This window comes from Scyliorhinus canicula, chromosome 1 (assembly GCF_902713615.1).
Source record: "Scyliorhinus canicula chromosome 1, sScyCan1.1, whole genome shotgun sequence".
Taxonomy (NCBI): Eukaryota; Metazoa; Chordata; class Chondrichthyes; order Carcharhiniformes; family Scyliorhinidae; genus Scyliorhinus; species Scyliorhinus canicula.
Window position 1 is genome coordinate 38917068 of NC_052146.1, and position 12843 is coordinate 38929910.

At 40.9% G+C, this 12843-nt stretch overlaps 1 protein-coding gene across 11 annotated transcripts in view; it reads left to right on the forward strand.

The window, feature by feature from the left end:
* The window catches only part of atxn2 (ataxin 2), a 128726-nt gene that overhangs the window by 5254 nt on the left and 110629 nt on the right, over positions 1 to 12843 (forward strand). For 10 of the 11 annotated variants that reach the window (XM_038786580.1, XM_038786881.1, XM_038786659.1 and 7 more), the window contains exon 2: positions 10615 to 10651. The exons of the other annotated variant lie outside the window; for it this stretch is intronic. In XM_038786580.1, the coding sequence (XP_038642508.1) occupies positions 10615 to 10651 (37 nt within the window). The remainder of the gene's footprint in view (positions 1 to 10614; positions 10652 to 12843) is intronic. 11 annotated transcript variants of the gene reach the window in all.

Consider the following 12843-nt stretch of genomic DNA (forward strand, 5'->3'; position numbering starts at 1 on the left):
CATTTTTGTTAATTTAATAAAACTTTGTGCCCACTTATATTCAAAGTTTTAGCTTTAGTAGGAAATTTGAACCTACTGAGCTCAGATTTTAACTACTAATTGCAAAGTTTTAGCCCTTTGGTGACATTAGTTTTGGAATATTAGTGCAACAAAAAAGTTACAAGTGTGCGATATCTTCACTTTCAAAAGAAAAACTCGCTAAAACCTGTGTTAGTGCAAATCAATCAAAATAATTCTTCTCTTCACCTGAACCACTGCAGTATGCAATAATCTAGCAGCTGCTCCAGGTGGTGCTATTACACGCAGTCTTGAGTTTTTTTTAAATTAACATGAATCTGGGGGGAATGTTTGGTGGCCTGGAGTGCCCCCCCCCCCCCCCCCCCCCCCAACCGCCACACAAATTGCATCAAATCATCTACAGGAATAAGGAATTTCAAGTGCAACTTATGTCCAGTGCAAGTGTAGTTTTAAAAAAAAAATTAAATTGGAAGCTAGCCACAACTTCAGATGCAATTAATAAGCAAAACAAGTTTCTGCTAATTATGTCATTCTCAGGCCTTCAAGCACACTCTTAGGTGCAGTGGTTAGCACTGCTGCCTCACGGCGCCAAGGACCCAGGTTTGGTTACTGTCTGTGTGGAGTTTACACATTCTCTCGTGTCTGTGTGAGTCTCACGCCAACAACCCAAAAATGTGCAGGGAAGGTAGATTGGTCAGCTGAAAAAATTAAAAATTGACACGTTTTTAAAAAAAATTATAAAATTTTTTATTTACTGTGATTCTGCGTAGTTTTTCTTTGTCATTTTTAATTATTTAAAATCGGGTTACTCACAAATGGTGGACTCATTAAAAATGCTTTATTTTTGTGATAAACCATTTTCGGCTGCATTAATAAAATAACACTACTATCCACTGATTCATGGAAGGTTATATTCTGTGATATACAAATAATTGAGTGAAAACTTAAGCAAAAGAAACCTCACTTCTGAAAACTAGCATAATTTTGAACACAATTTATACCCAAAGCACACACTTGGCTTGCATTTTGTTTAACAAGATGTTTCCAAATTTGCAAATCTTTGGCAACTATTCACAATGATTTAAATATTTTCATTGTACAGTACTTTGGGTTTACTTTTAATGGTGTCAGTTATTTTATTGTTAAGATTTTATTGAGTTTCAAATTTTTCTGCATTGGGGGCATGCTGAGTGTTGACACTTGAGGAGCCCTGACATATGCAATACTCTTGGGACTTCCTGTACTAACTTCCAAAAGAAAATGTAATGTACCCGAAGGATAACAGTGCTGTGTAACAAAAAATGATATTTGTTGTCGTACAAAGCAGCAAATCACTGAACCAGCTGGATTTATGGAAATTATGTGCTATTATATCAATTATAGTTTCCACATTGGACCTGTTTACATTGCACATTTTTATTAGGGATTTATAAATTGCCAGCAAGCCAACAGTTTTGCAATAGTCTTCTGTGAATTGCTGAGAGTGCTGTTTGTAATTATCTGTATGAGGAAAGGTATGAGATGCACATCTGGTTGCCTACCAGCCTCAACTACTTGAATTTTTGCTTCTCTGATGTCTGAATTGCATTTGAGGATACATATGCAGAATTGAAAGTTTTTTATTGCTTTGTTGCTCTCCATGGTGACCGCCTGCATAAGACAGACCAGGCTGTCTATTTATCAGATGAGGAATTTATGAACATAAAATACAACTGAGCACCATTGCCTTCACCCACGAGTGGCCACATGTTCCGGAATGAGGGAAACATTTCGGGAGGATAAACGTCAAAGAGGTTCTCTTTTGATCCTTGATCAAAATTTACACTTCATGGGGACGGTGAGATATCCTATGCAAAGCTTGTTTTCCCTTTCTAAACTGCAATATTGATCATGGCTGGTTCATGGCTTTGTTCACCAGCATTTTGATCATTTTCAGGGAATCTGTACTGTTAGCTGGCAACTTGTTGCCAAGGTGGTTGATCCTCTGCAATAAGGATAACCTGATATTTAGCTTGATTTTATATTTCTGTGACTGTATACTGTTAACTCAATCTTTCTTGATCCATTTAACTCAATCCGTTAGTTTATATGAGCAGAGTCTAATCCTTTTATTTAGAAAATCTCAGTCAAGTCTCATCTGTAAAATAAAAAGACCCAACTTTCTGATCCAATTACGGTAACAATGGCCTTATCCTATGTACCTGTCTGTTGGCTCTCCTCTGAACCTTTTCAAGAAGCTTCTTCAGGGCTCCTTATCATTTAGCACATAAGTCAGCCAAAATTGGGCAAGGAATACTAAAAGAGACCTGGTCAAGGAATAATAACACTTAGAAACAGCATTTTTCCCCATCCAGCTTAATGCTTTTCTTTCTTTATTGGCCGCGCTCTGTGTCTTTGAGGTATACATCCACCGATTTGAGTAATTGTGAACATGCAGTTTCTGTTTGTATTTTATGCCACCTTAATTTCAAAGGACAAATTAGTACTGGTCTTTAACAGGCTGACGATGTAGGTCTTGAATGTTTGTGCCTCACTGTTCCACTGTACAGGTCATAGGAACATAGCTAGACCATTCCATTAAATCATAGCTAATCTATGCCTCAACTAACTGCCTTTTAACCCAAACTAGTAGGTACCTATACTAAAAATCTATCAACCTCCAGTATTAAGATGTAGTTGATCCAGCATCCACGGACGGCACTTTGGAAAAGAGGTCCAGATTATTACTGCCCTCTTTGTGGATTTTACTGATTTTCCACCTGATAGATTTAGTTATGATTTTTAAAAAGAAATTTAAAGTACCTAATTCATTTTTTTTAAAGGGACAAATTAACCTGACTAATCCACCTATCCTGCACATCTTTGGGTTGTGGGAGTGAGACCCATGTAGACACGGAGAATGTGCAAACTCCACCCGGACAGTGACCCAGGGCCAGGATTGAACCCGGATCCTTGGTGCCATGAGACAGCAGTGCTAACCACTGCACCACCGTGCTGCCCTTTAGTTATGATTTTAAGATTGTCCTCTTCTGAATTCCCTGAGCTGAGGAGATAAAATCTAGTTACCTGTCCAATTAAACTACTTCAGCATTTTAAATGCCTCAATTAGACCATCCCTCCATCTTCCATATTCAAGTTACAACTCCAAATATTTGCAAGCTGTTCTTACAATTTAACCAAGTCCTTGTATCATTCTGTTATATGCACGTTGCACCTTCTCCAAGGCCAATAAATCCTTCCTGAACTAGCTCTGTGGAAGTTCAATTCAATGTAAAGCACTTTATCATAGATAAGTAATCCGTAGTTACTAAATATTACCCGTTGGCAATAGATCATGCAAGCCCGGGGCAATATTATAAACAATTCTATCTTTGCCTTTGCTTTTATTTAATGCTAAATATAATTTTCAGGTAGTACCATAGTCACTGGCGTTTAGGAGTACTATACGTGCAACTCGTGCAAATCCCAATAGAAAGTGACCACTGCTCACTCAGACCACTCAAACCACGATGCTTCATGCATACGATCCCATTTTGATTCATGGACAGTGTTCTTGCTGAAGGAAGCTGGTGTTTACGTTGAACTTCATTGCCCGGTCCATCACATGAACCTGCCTCCCATCCATTGACTCCATCTACACCTCCCGCTGCCTGGGGAAAGCAGGCAGCATAATCAATGACCCCTCTCACCCGGCTTACTCACTCTTCCAACTTCTTCCATCGGGCAGGATATACAAAAGTCTAAGAACACGTACGAACAGACTCAAAAACAGCATCATCCCGCTGTTATCAGACTCCTAAATGACCCTCTTATGGACTGACCTCATTAACATGCTTCACCCGATGCTGGTGTTATGTAGTTACATTGTGTACCTTGTGTTGCCCTATTATGCATTTTCTTTTATTTCCTTTTCTTTTCATGTACTTAATGATCTGTTGAGCTGATCTCAAAAAAATACTTTTCACTGTACTTTGGTACACGTGACAAAAAAAAATCCAATCCAATGCATTGTGTGAAATATATTGTGATGTAGTCTGGATCACCATAGTTCTTGGTTGAGCAGGAATTAAGTAATCCATGTCGAATCAACTTTGCTTTTTTTGCATGTACCCATTTGCCAAGAAATAATGACATCAAGAATTGATTGTCTCATTCTACAAATGTTCGCATCCAAGTGTGAGAGCATCTGTATATAGGCAGAAAATAAAAAGGAAAGAATGTAGAAAGAGTAAAAATCAACCGTGGATATCGAAGGAAATAAGTGAGAGTATCAAATTGAAGGAAAAAGCATACAAATTGGCAAAGATTAGTGGGAGACTGGAGGATTGGGAAATCTTTAGGGGGCAACAGAAAATTACTAAAAAAGCTATAAAGAAGAGTTGGATAGATTGAGAGTAAACTTGCTCAGGATATAAAAACAGATAGTAAAAGTTTCTACAAATATATGAAACAAAAAAAGTGTGACGAAGGTAAATATTTTGTCCTTTAGAGGATGAGAAGGGAGATTTATTAATGAGAGATGAGGAAATGGCTGAGGAACTGAACAGGTTTTTTGGGTCGGTCTTCACAGTGGAAGGCGCAAATAACATACCAGTGACTGATGGAAATGAGACTATGACAGGTGAGGACCTTGAGACGATTAAAAAAAATATAAATTTAGTGTACCCAATTTATTTTTGTTCCAATTAAGGGGCAATTTAGCGTGGCCAATCCACCTCCCCGGCACATTTTTGGGTTGTGGGGGCAACACCCAATCAAACACGGGGAGATTGTGCAAACTCTACACGGATAGTGACCCAGAGCTGGGATCAAACCTAGGACCTCGGCACCGTGAGCCTGCAGGGCTAACCCCCTGTACCACCGTGCTGCCTTTGAAGTGATTGTTATCACTAAGGAGGTAGTGATGGGCAAACTAATGGGGCTAAAGGTAGACAAGTCTCCTGACCCTTTGGAATGCATCCCAGGGTACTAAAAGATGGCTAGGGAAATTGCAAATGGACTCGTAATTCACTAGACTCTGGGGTGGTCCCAGCAGAGGAAAAATAGCAAACATGACACCACTGTTTAAAAAAGAAGGTATGTAGAAAGTAGGTCATTATAGGCCAGTTAGCTTCGTTAGTAGGGAAGATGCTGGAATCTATCATCAAAGAAGAAATAACGAGGCTTCTGGGTGGAAATTGTCCCATTGGACAGACGCAGCATGGGTTCATAAAGCACAGGTCGTGCCTAACTAATTTAGTGGAATTTTATGAGGGCATTATCAGTATGATAGATAACGGAGAGCCAATGGATGTGGTGTATCTGGATTTCCAGAAAGCTTTTGACAAGATGCCATACAAAAGATTGTTGCATAAGATAAGGATGCATGGCGTTAAGGGTAAAGTCGTAGCCTGGATAGAGAACTGGTTAATTAATAGAAAGCAAAGAGTGGGGATTAATGGGTGTTTTTCCCGTACCAGCCTCCCCGGACAGGCGCCGTAATGTGGTGACTAGGGGCTTTTCACAGTAACTTAATTGAAGCCTACTCGTGAGAATAAGCGATTTTAATTTCATTTTTCTCTGGTTGGCAATCAGTAGCTAGTGGTCCCTCGGGGATCAGTGTTGGGCCTACAATGGTTCACAATTTATATAGATGATTTGGAGTTGGGGACCAAGTGCAATGTGTCCAAGTTTGCAGACGACACTAAGATGCGTGGTAAAGCAAAAAGTGCAGAGGATACTGGAAGTCTGTAGAGGGATTTAGATAGTTTAAGTGAATGGGCTAGGGTATGGCAGATGGAATACAATGTTGACAAATGTTAGGTTATCCATTTTGGTAGGATTAACAGCAAAAGGGATTATTATTTAAATGACATTAAAACATGCCGATGTGCAGAGGGACATGGGTGTCCTTGTGCATGCATCGCAAAAGTTGGTTTACATGTGCAACAGAAGGCAAATGGAGTTTTGTCGTTCATTGCTAGAAGGATGGAGCAAACAGGATTATTATTTAAGCGATAAAATATTAAAGCATGCTGCTGTGCAGAGAGACCTGGGTGTGCTAGTGCATGAGTCACAGAAAGTTAGTTTACAGGTGCAACAGGTGATTAAGAAGGCAAATGGAATTTTGTCCTTCATTGCTAGAGGGAGTTTCAGACTAGGGAGGTTATGCTGCAACTGCATAAGGGGTTAGTGTTAGTGAGGCCACACCTGGAGTATTGTGTTCGGTTTTGGTCTCCTTATCTGAGAAATAATATACTGGCACTAAAGGGTGTGCAGAGGAGATTCACTACATTAATCCCAGAGTTGAGGGGTTGGATTATGAGGAGAGGTTGAGTAGTCTGGGACTGTACGCGTTGGAATTTAGAAGGATGGGGGGGGGGGGGGGGGGGGGGGGGGGGCTCTTCTAGAAACATATAAAGTTATGAAGGGAATAGATAGGATAGATGCGGGCAGGTTGTTTCCACTGGCAGGTGAAAGCAGAACTCAGGGGCATAGCCTCAAAATAAGGGGAAGTAGATTTTGCACTGAGCTCAGGAGGAACATCTTCACCCAAAGGGTCGTGAATCAATGGAATTCCCTGCCCAATGAAGCAGTTGAGGCTGCTTTATTGAATGTTATCAAGATAAAGATTGATAGTTGTTTTTTTTTTTTGAAGAAAAAGGGTTATGGTGTTCGGGGGGGAAAGTGGAGCTGAGTCCACAAAAGATCAGCCATGACCTCATTGAATGGCGGAGCAGGCTCGAATGGCCAGGTGGCCTGCTCATGTTCCTAGTTCTTATGTTCTTAAAATGAAAATCTAAAAAGATTCCTCAACATACTCAACAAAGTCAAATTTAATTTGAATTGTCTCTGGTGTTTTTCCTAATGTCTCATACTGTTACAGGGCTCATCTGCCGGGGCTGCTCAGCCCTAGATCAGCCCCATCAATGATGTCAATTAAGCCAGTCTGGTCACAGTCTTGGTGTCACAATGATGCCAAGATGAGCTTCTGAGCTTATATTCATGCCATCACAAAGACTGCCTATTTCTACCTCCGTAACCTCTCATCTGTTTCAGCTCATATGATGCTGAAACCCTCATCACTTTGTTACCTCTAGACTCGACTATTCCAACATATTCATGGCTAGTTTCCATATTCTACCCTCCATAAACTTGAGGTCAGCCAAAATTCTGTTGCTTTTGACTAAACTCCCAGCAAGTCCTGTTTTCATATCCCCTATCACCCCATATATATATATATTTCTGGAACCTACCTCTTCATTCACCCGAGGAAGGAGCAGTGCTTCGAAAGCTAGTGATTCAAAACAAACCCGTTGTACTTTATTATTTGTGTTTTTCAACACCTCTAAGCCAACTGACTAAAATGAGCAAAACCACAACTAAAGATTCAGGTAACAACTGGTACCATGGATGCTGGCCTGCGTTATTCATTGTCCTCCAAAATGCGTTTTCCTATTTGTTGGCTTTGTCACTTGACTGTCTCATTGTAGCATGTAGAGGCATCCAAGGCCATATCTCACAGCACCCCCTCCCAGGGGTGTAATAATAGAACCCTCATGATCTAAATTGGATCCTGAGCACACAAATCTAGGTTAACTCTCCAGTGTTCCTGCACTATCAGAGGTGCTGTCATTCAGATGAAGCATTAACTGAGCCTTGCTCCCTCAGGTGAACGTAGAAGATCCCATAATACAATTTCAAAGAGGAACGTGGAAAGTTACCCCTTTGTCCTGACCAATATTTATGCCTCAGTCACCCCTGGATAGATTACTAGGTTGCTATCACATTCCTGAATGTGGAAGCTTGCTGTGTGAAAATTGGTTGGCAACATTTCCTACATTACATAATAAAAGCAAATGACAAAGCTTTGACAAAGGATCATCTGGACTCGAAACGTTGGCTCTTTTCTCTCCCTACAGATGCTGCCAGACCTGCTGAGGTTTTTCAGCATTTTCTCTTTGGTTTCCTTCAATGCAACAGGGATGACACCTCAAAAAATACTTAAATTGGCTGTAAAGTGCCTTGAGACGTCCTATAATTGTGAAAGGCATTACATAAATACAAATCTGTAGCCATTCCTCTCTCTCTCTCTCTCATTTCTCATTCCCTCTCGCACATGCTGTACCTTCTGCTTTTTGAAAAAAAAATGTTTTAACTGAATGTCAGCACTCCCTCCAACAATGGTGCACAGTGGCAGCAGTGTGTATGATCTGCAAGATGCACTGCAGCAATTCGGCAGGGCTGCTTTGCCAGCATCTTCCAAACCTGCAACCTCTACTTTCCAGAACAAGAACAGATTAATGGCAGCATCATCACCTTCAAGTTCCCCTCCAAGCGGACTGTCCTGGCTTGGAACTACATTGTTGTTCCTTCACCATTGCGGAGTAAAAGTCCTGGACTCCCTTCCTAACTGTACTGTGGGTGCAACTACACCATTTGGACTCCAGTGGTGCACACATGGCTCAACTCCCCCTTCTCCAGGGCAATTGGGGATGGACAGTAAATATTGGCCTTGCCAGCCATTCCACATCCCACTTACAAATGTGAAACAGTTAGCAGCTATTTGGTGAAGAACAGCACATGGGTGAGAAAATAACTGACATCTGCTTAGTACCTCCCTACAGCACAACTGATAATGAATTTTTGATGCCATGGGGATTGAACCATGACAAACTTCTATTTTAAATCTTACCAGAGCACAATTCGGTCATAACGTAAATAGGAGCAGGGGTTGACTAGAGCGCCACCATTCAATCCAATCAAAGCAAATATCCTGCCTCAACTCCCCTTCCCTACCCATCTATATATCCCTTGAGACTAATCTCAATTTTGAATATACTCTGGAATATCCATGGCGCAGAATTAAAAGTAAAAAAAAAATTTGCTATGGTTCTGTATAATTGTATTAACTTGATGCAAAATTCTGTAAATTCTAGTGCTGTAACGAAATATCAGTCTGGGTTCTGCCACGATCACTTTGCATGTGGCCTCTTTGCAGTTGTGGCCCAAGTATTGATGTGGGCTAAATCCCAGAGTTGAAGTGAGGGTGATTGCCTTTGACTTTAAGGCAGTATTCAACTGAGCATGGCATAAAGGATCTCCAGTAAAATTGAGGTAAATGGGATCAGAGGGAAAACTCTCCAATGAATTGAGTTGTACCTGGTACAAGATAAGGTAGGTGTGGTTGTTGGAGAGGCTATCTGTCGTGGGATATTGCTGCAGGAGTGTATATTATTTTCCAAATTATTTTCAGCTGCTTCATTAATGACCTTGCAAGGGCAGACATTTGCTGATGAAATGCTTTGTGTTCAGCCTAATTCAGAATTCCTCGGAAAATGAAGCCGTCTATGGCCGGATGTAGAAGGTCTAAACACAACCCATGAATGGGTTAAGTGACAAGTAACGTGTGTCACAGTGCCAAGTAATCGCCATCTCTCAAAAAAGATGCGCTGAATCATCTCCCAATGACATTCAATGGCATTACCATTGTCAAATCTGTCACAATCAACACCCTGGGGGTCACCAGTACCAGAGGCTTAACTAGACCAATCACACAGAAACAAATGTGCCTAGCGCAGGTGAGCTCCTGTCTGAAAGTGAAAAAGAGGAAAGCTGGAACATTGCAAAGAAAAGGAAAGCTGGAGTTGTCTCACCTGTCCCTTTACCTCCTCTCTCCTCACCGTCCAAGGCCCCAAACACCACTTCCAGGTGAAGGAGTGATTCACAGATATGACTTCCAATTTAGTTTACTGTATTTGCTGCTCACAATGTGGCCTCCGCTTCACTGGGGAGACCAAACGCAGATTGAGTGACTACTTTGCTGAACTTATCCGTTCAGTCCGCAAGCATGAATCACTTCTAGTGGTGTTATTTTAATTCTCCACTGCTGGCATCTCTATCCTTGGCCTGTTGCATTTTCCATTGGAGCAGCACCTCATCTTTCAATTTGGACATCACAACCTTCTGGTCTCCCACATTAAGTTTAACAATTTCAGACCCTACACTCTGACCCCTATTTTATTTTATTTTATTTTCTTTGCATGTTTCAGTTTTTCTGCTGTTTTTTGCTTTCTGACAGTAGCACATCTGTGCTAGGCACATATTTTGTTCTTTTCCTAACAGCATTACACTGCAGTGTTTTCAAGAAGACTGCTCTTTACCACCGTCCTTTGGGCAACTGCAGATGGACAATATATGCTGGCAATATCAGCAATGCCCATATTTTGCAAATGAATAATATAAAAAAAGTACCTAATGTAAGATTTGTTAAGGTGATAGGCTTGATGCTACAGGGTTAGAGTAAGAGCAGTGTTCTTAATTAGTATTGAAATGCAATCAGTTTAATTCAAACCAGTGTAATTGAAGCGGATGGCTGTTCTCGCTATCATCTTATTCATGACTTCAGGTTTATGAAAAATCTTTTCAGAATAGTAGTCTTATTTATTATGATGTGCACAGCCCTTTCCTGAAGTAAAATATTTTGTATTGTTGTGAAAGTGATGAGATCTGGTATTTGAACTTTATTCAGATCTTGTTTGAAGCCATTTTAGAATATTATTATACTGCCTTGCTCATGCTTTTGAACCTAACATGAATGTAATAATGTTGTTCCAGAGGACGCAGCAGTGGAAAAGGACCTCCACAGTCTACTGTAAGTACAAAACTTTATATATCTACATTTTATTACATTTTAATAATTTTTTTGCTAGTTGCTAAACATTAGCAATTTTTAATGAGCTACACGGTAAAAATATTTAATATTGAATTTTTAAAACTAGATTGTACATACATGATAACTTGCATAGTAACACATTTGTCATAGATAATAATTGGAATTAAAAGCATGACTTTTCTATGATAAAACAGTCTTCAAGGAAGTAAAGTTTTTATTGTGCCTGGTTGTATACTTCGCTTACATTGCCCTGTGCAATGACAAATCTGTCTTCTAGGATCCAGCAGAGGGCATTATTCCTGAATGAGTAATATTCTCTTTCCAGTTTAGAAGCCAACCCAGGAATATTTAAAGAAAACTTAAAAACATATTTTCACAAGATTTTTCCCATTGCATTTTGTAATCTAAAAGCACTGAAAGTTTTCAATTAATCTTCATCAGCAAAGCAATCATTAAAACCCACACTCTGCCCCTTATCAATTTTACCTCCTGTTCAGTTTTGGACCTGGCTAAAAATGAGTTTAGATAATGTATTGTTAGCAAACTAATTCTGAAGTCCTGACATTTACATCCAGCTGAAGGTCAGGAACAATTATGCTACCTGCTCTTTTTTTTGGTCCACATTTGTAGTTGCTCTGGCTCTCTGCCAAGGCTAGTTGACAAGATCTGTACAGGTAAATAACTGTAAAAACTTCACTGCTGCCCTGTGCAGTTCAGCCTATTACTGCCTTTCTTTTGGCAGTAATGTTTACATGGGAATTTTGCTTGAGATTCTAATGGAAACTATTCTAGGTGGTATTTGGGACTCCATAAGGAGAGTGCCCTCTTTCACTGTACAGAAGTACAGTGGGAGATAAAGACAAACATAATGTTGTTATAAAATTCCCATCTTGCTGGCATAAATGCTCTTTAAACATTCAGTGCGATTGATGCACTTTGTTTATGTACTCATCAGTTTCTTGACCTGAAAGTTTCAGTTTTCAATACAGATTCCCCTTTTAATAACTTCAGCGGTTTCTCAGGTTTAATATATGGGAATGACTAAAGTACTGATGTTGATATGATTAGAGAATGACATTTTGGGCAGTATTGCAATAAGACTCATGAACTAAAGCAGATACCATGAAATGTTTACTGGAAGTACTCGGGGGAAGAAAGGGCAATCTCTTTACAAATAAAGCAGACATTTGAAGTTCATCTGGAAATTGAGCATGAAATTAAGCACAAGTAGTCCAGGTACAAGGAGGAAAGGGAACTTGATTGAGATTGTGTAGGAGTTTGGAAGTGTTTGATCAAATAGACATCTCTTAACATGGGGTGGTGACTCCAAACTGAAGGTCACAAATATAAGATAGTCACTACAACCAATGGAGAATTCAGAAGAAACTTTGAGAGCACGAGGCAGCCGGAGTGGTGATGCTGAACCTAGAATGCGAGGCAGCCGGAGAGGCAGGGCTGGGTCCAGAGCGCAAGGTGGCCGGAGTGGTGGGGCTGAGTCCAGAACACGAGGCAGCTGGAGCGGTGGCGCTGAGCCCAGAGGAGCACGGGGCGGCTGGAGCGGTGGTGCTGACCCCAGAGCGTGAGGCAGCCGGAGTGGCTGTGTTGAGTCCTGTGCATGAGGCGCCCAGAGCGCGCAAGGCAGCCGGAGCGACGGTGCTGAGCCCAGAGCACGAGGTTCCCAGAGCGTGAGGCAGCCGGAGTGGCGGTGTTGAGCCCAGAGCACGAGGCGCCCAGAGCGCGAGACAGCCGGAGTTAAGAGCGCAAGGCAGTTGGATTGAGTGCCAGGGAACAGTAAGGAACAAGGCAAAAACATACAGCTGTCACTTGCATATGTCAGCCACCCACTACAATTTCAAATACTGGATGTCTGAAAATAAAGTTGAGAAGCAGAAATACAAAATTTGTTTAACGTGTAGGAACAACAAACAACTGATGGCTTTCGGTCGCGGCATGCAGAGAGGACGTCACACGTTGGGTGGCTCCTGCTCGAGGTGTATTTTGGGGAATCTTAATGTCTGGTCCTGGGGACATTATAATAAGCTAAGTTTTTTTAAAAAATAAGCTTTTTTTTATTGTCCCATGTATGAAGTTACTGTGAAAAGCCCCATGTCGCCACATTCCGGCGCCTGTTCGGGTAAGCTGGTACAGGAATTGAACCCGCGCTGCTGGCT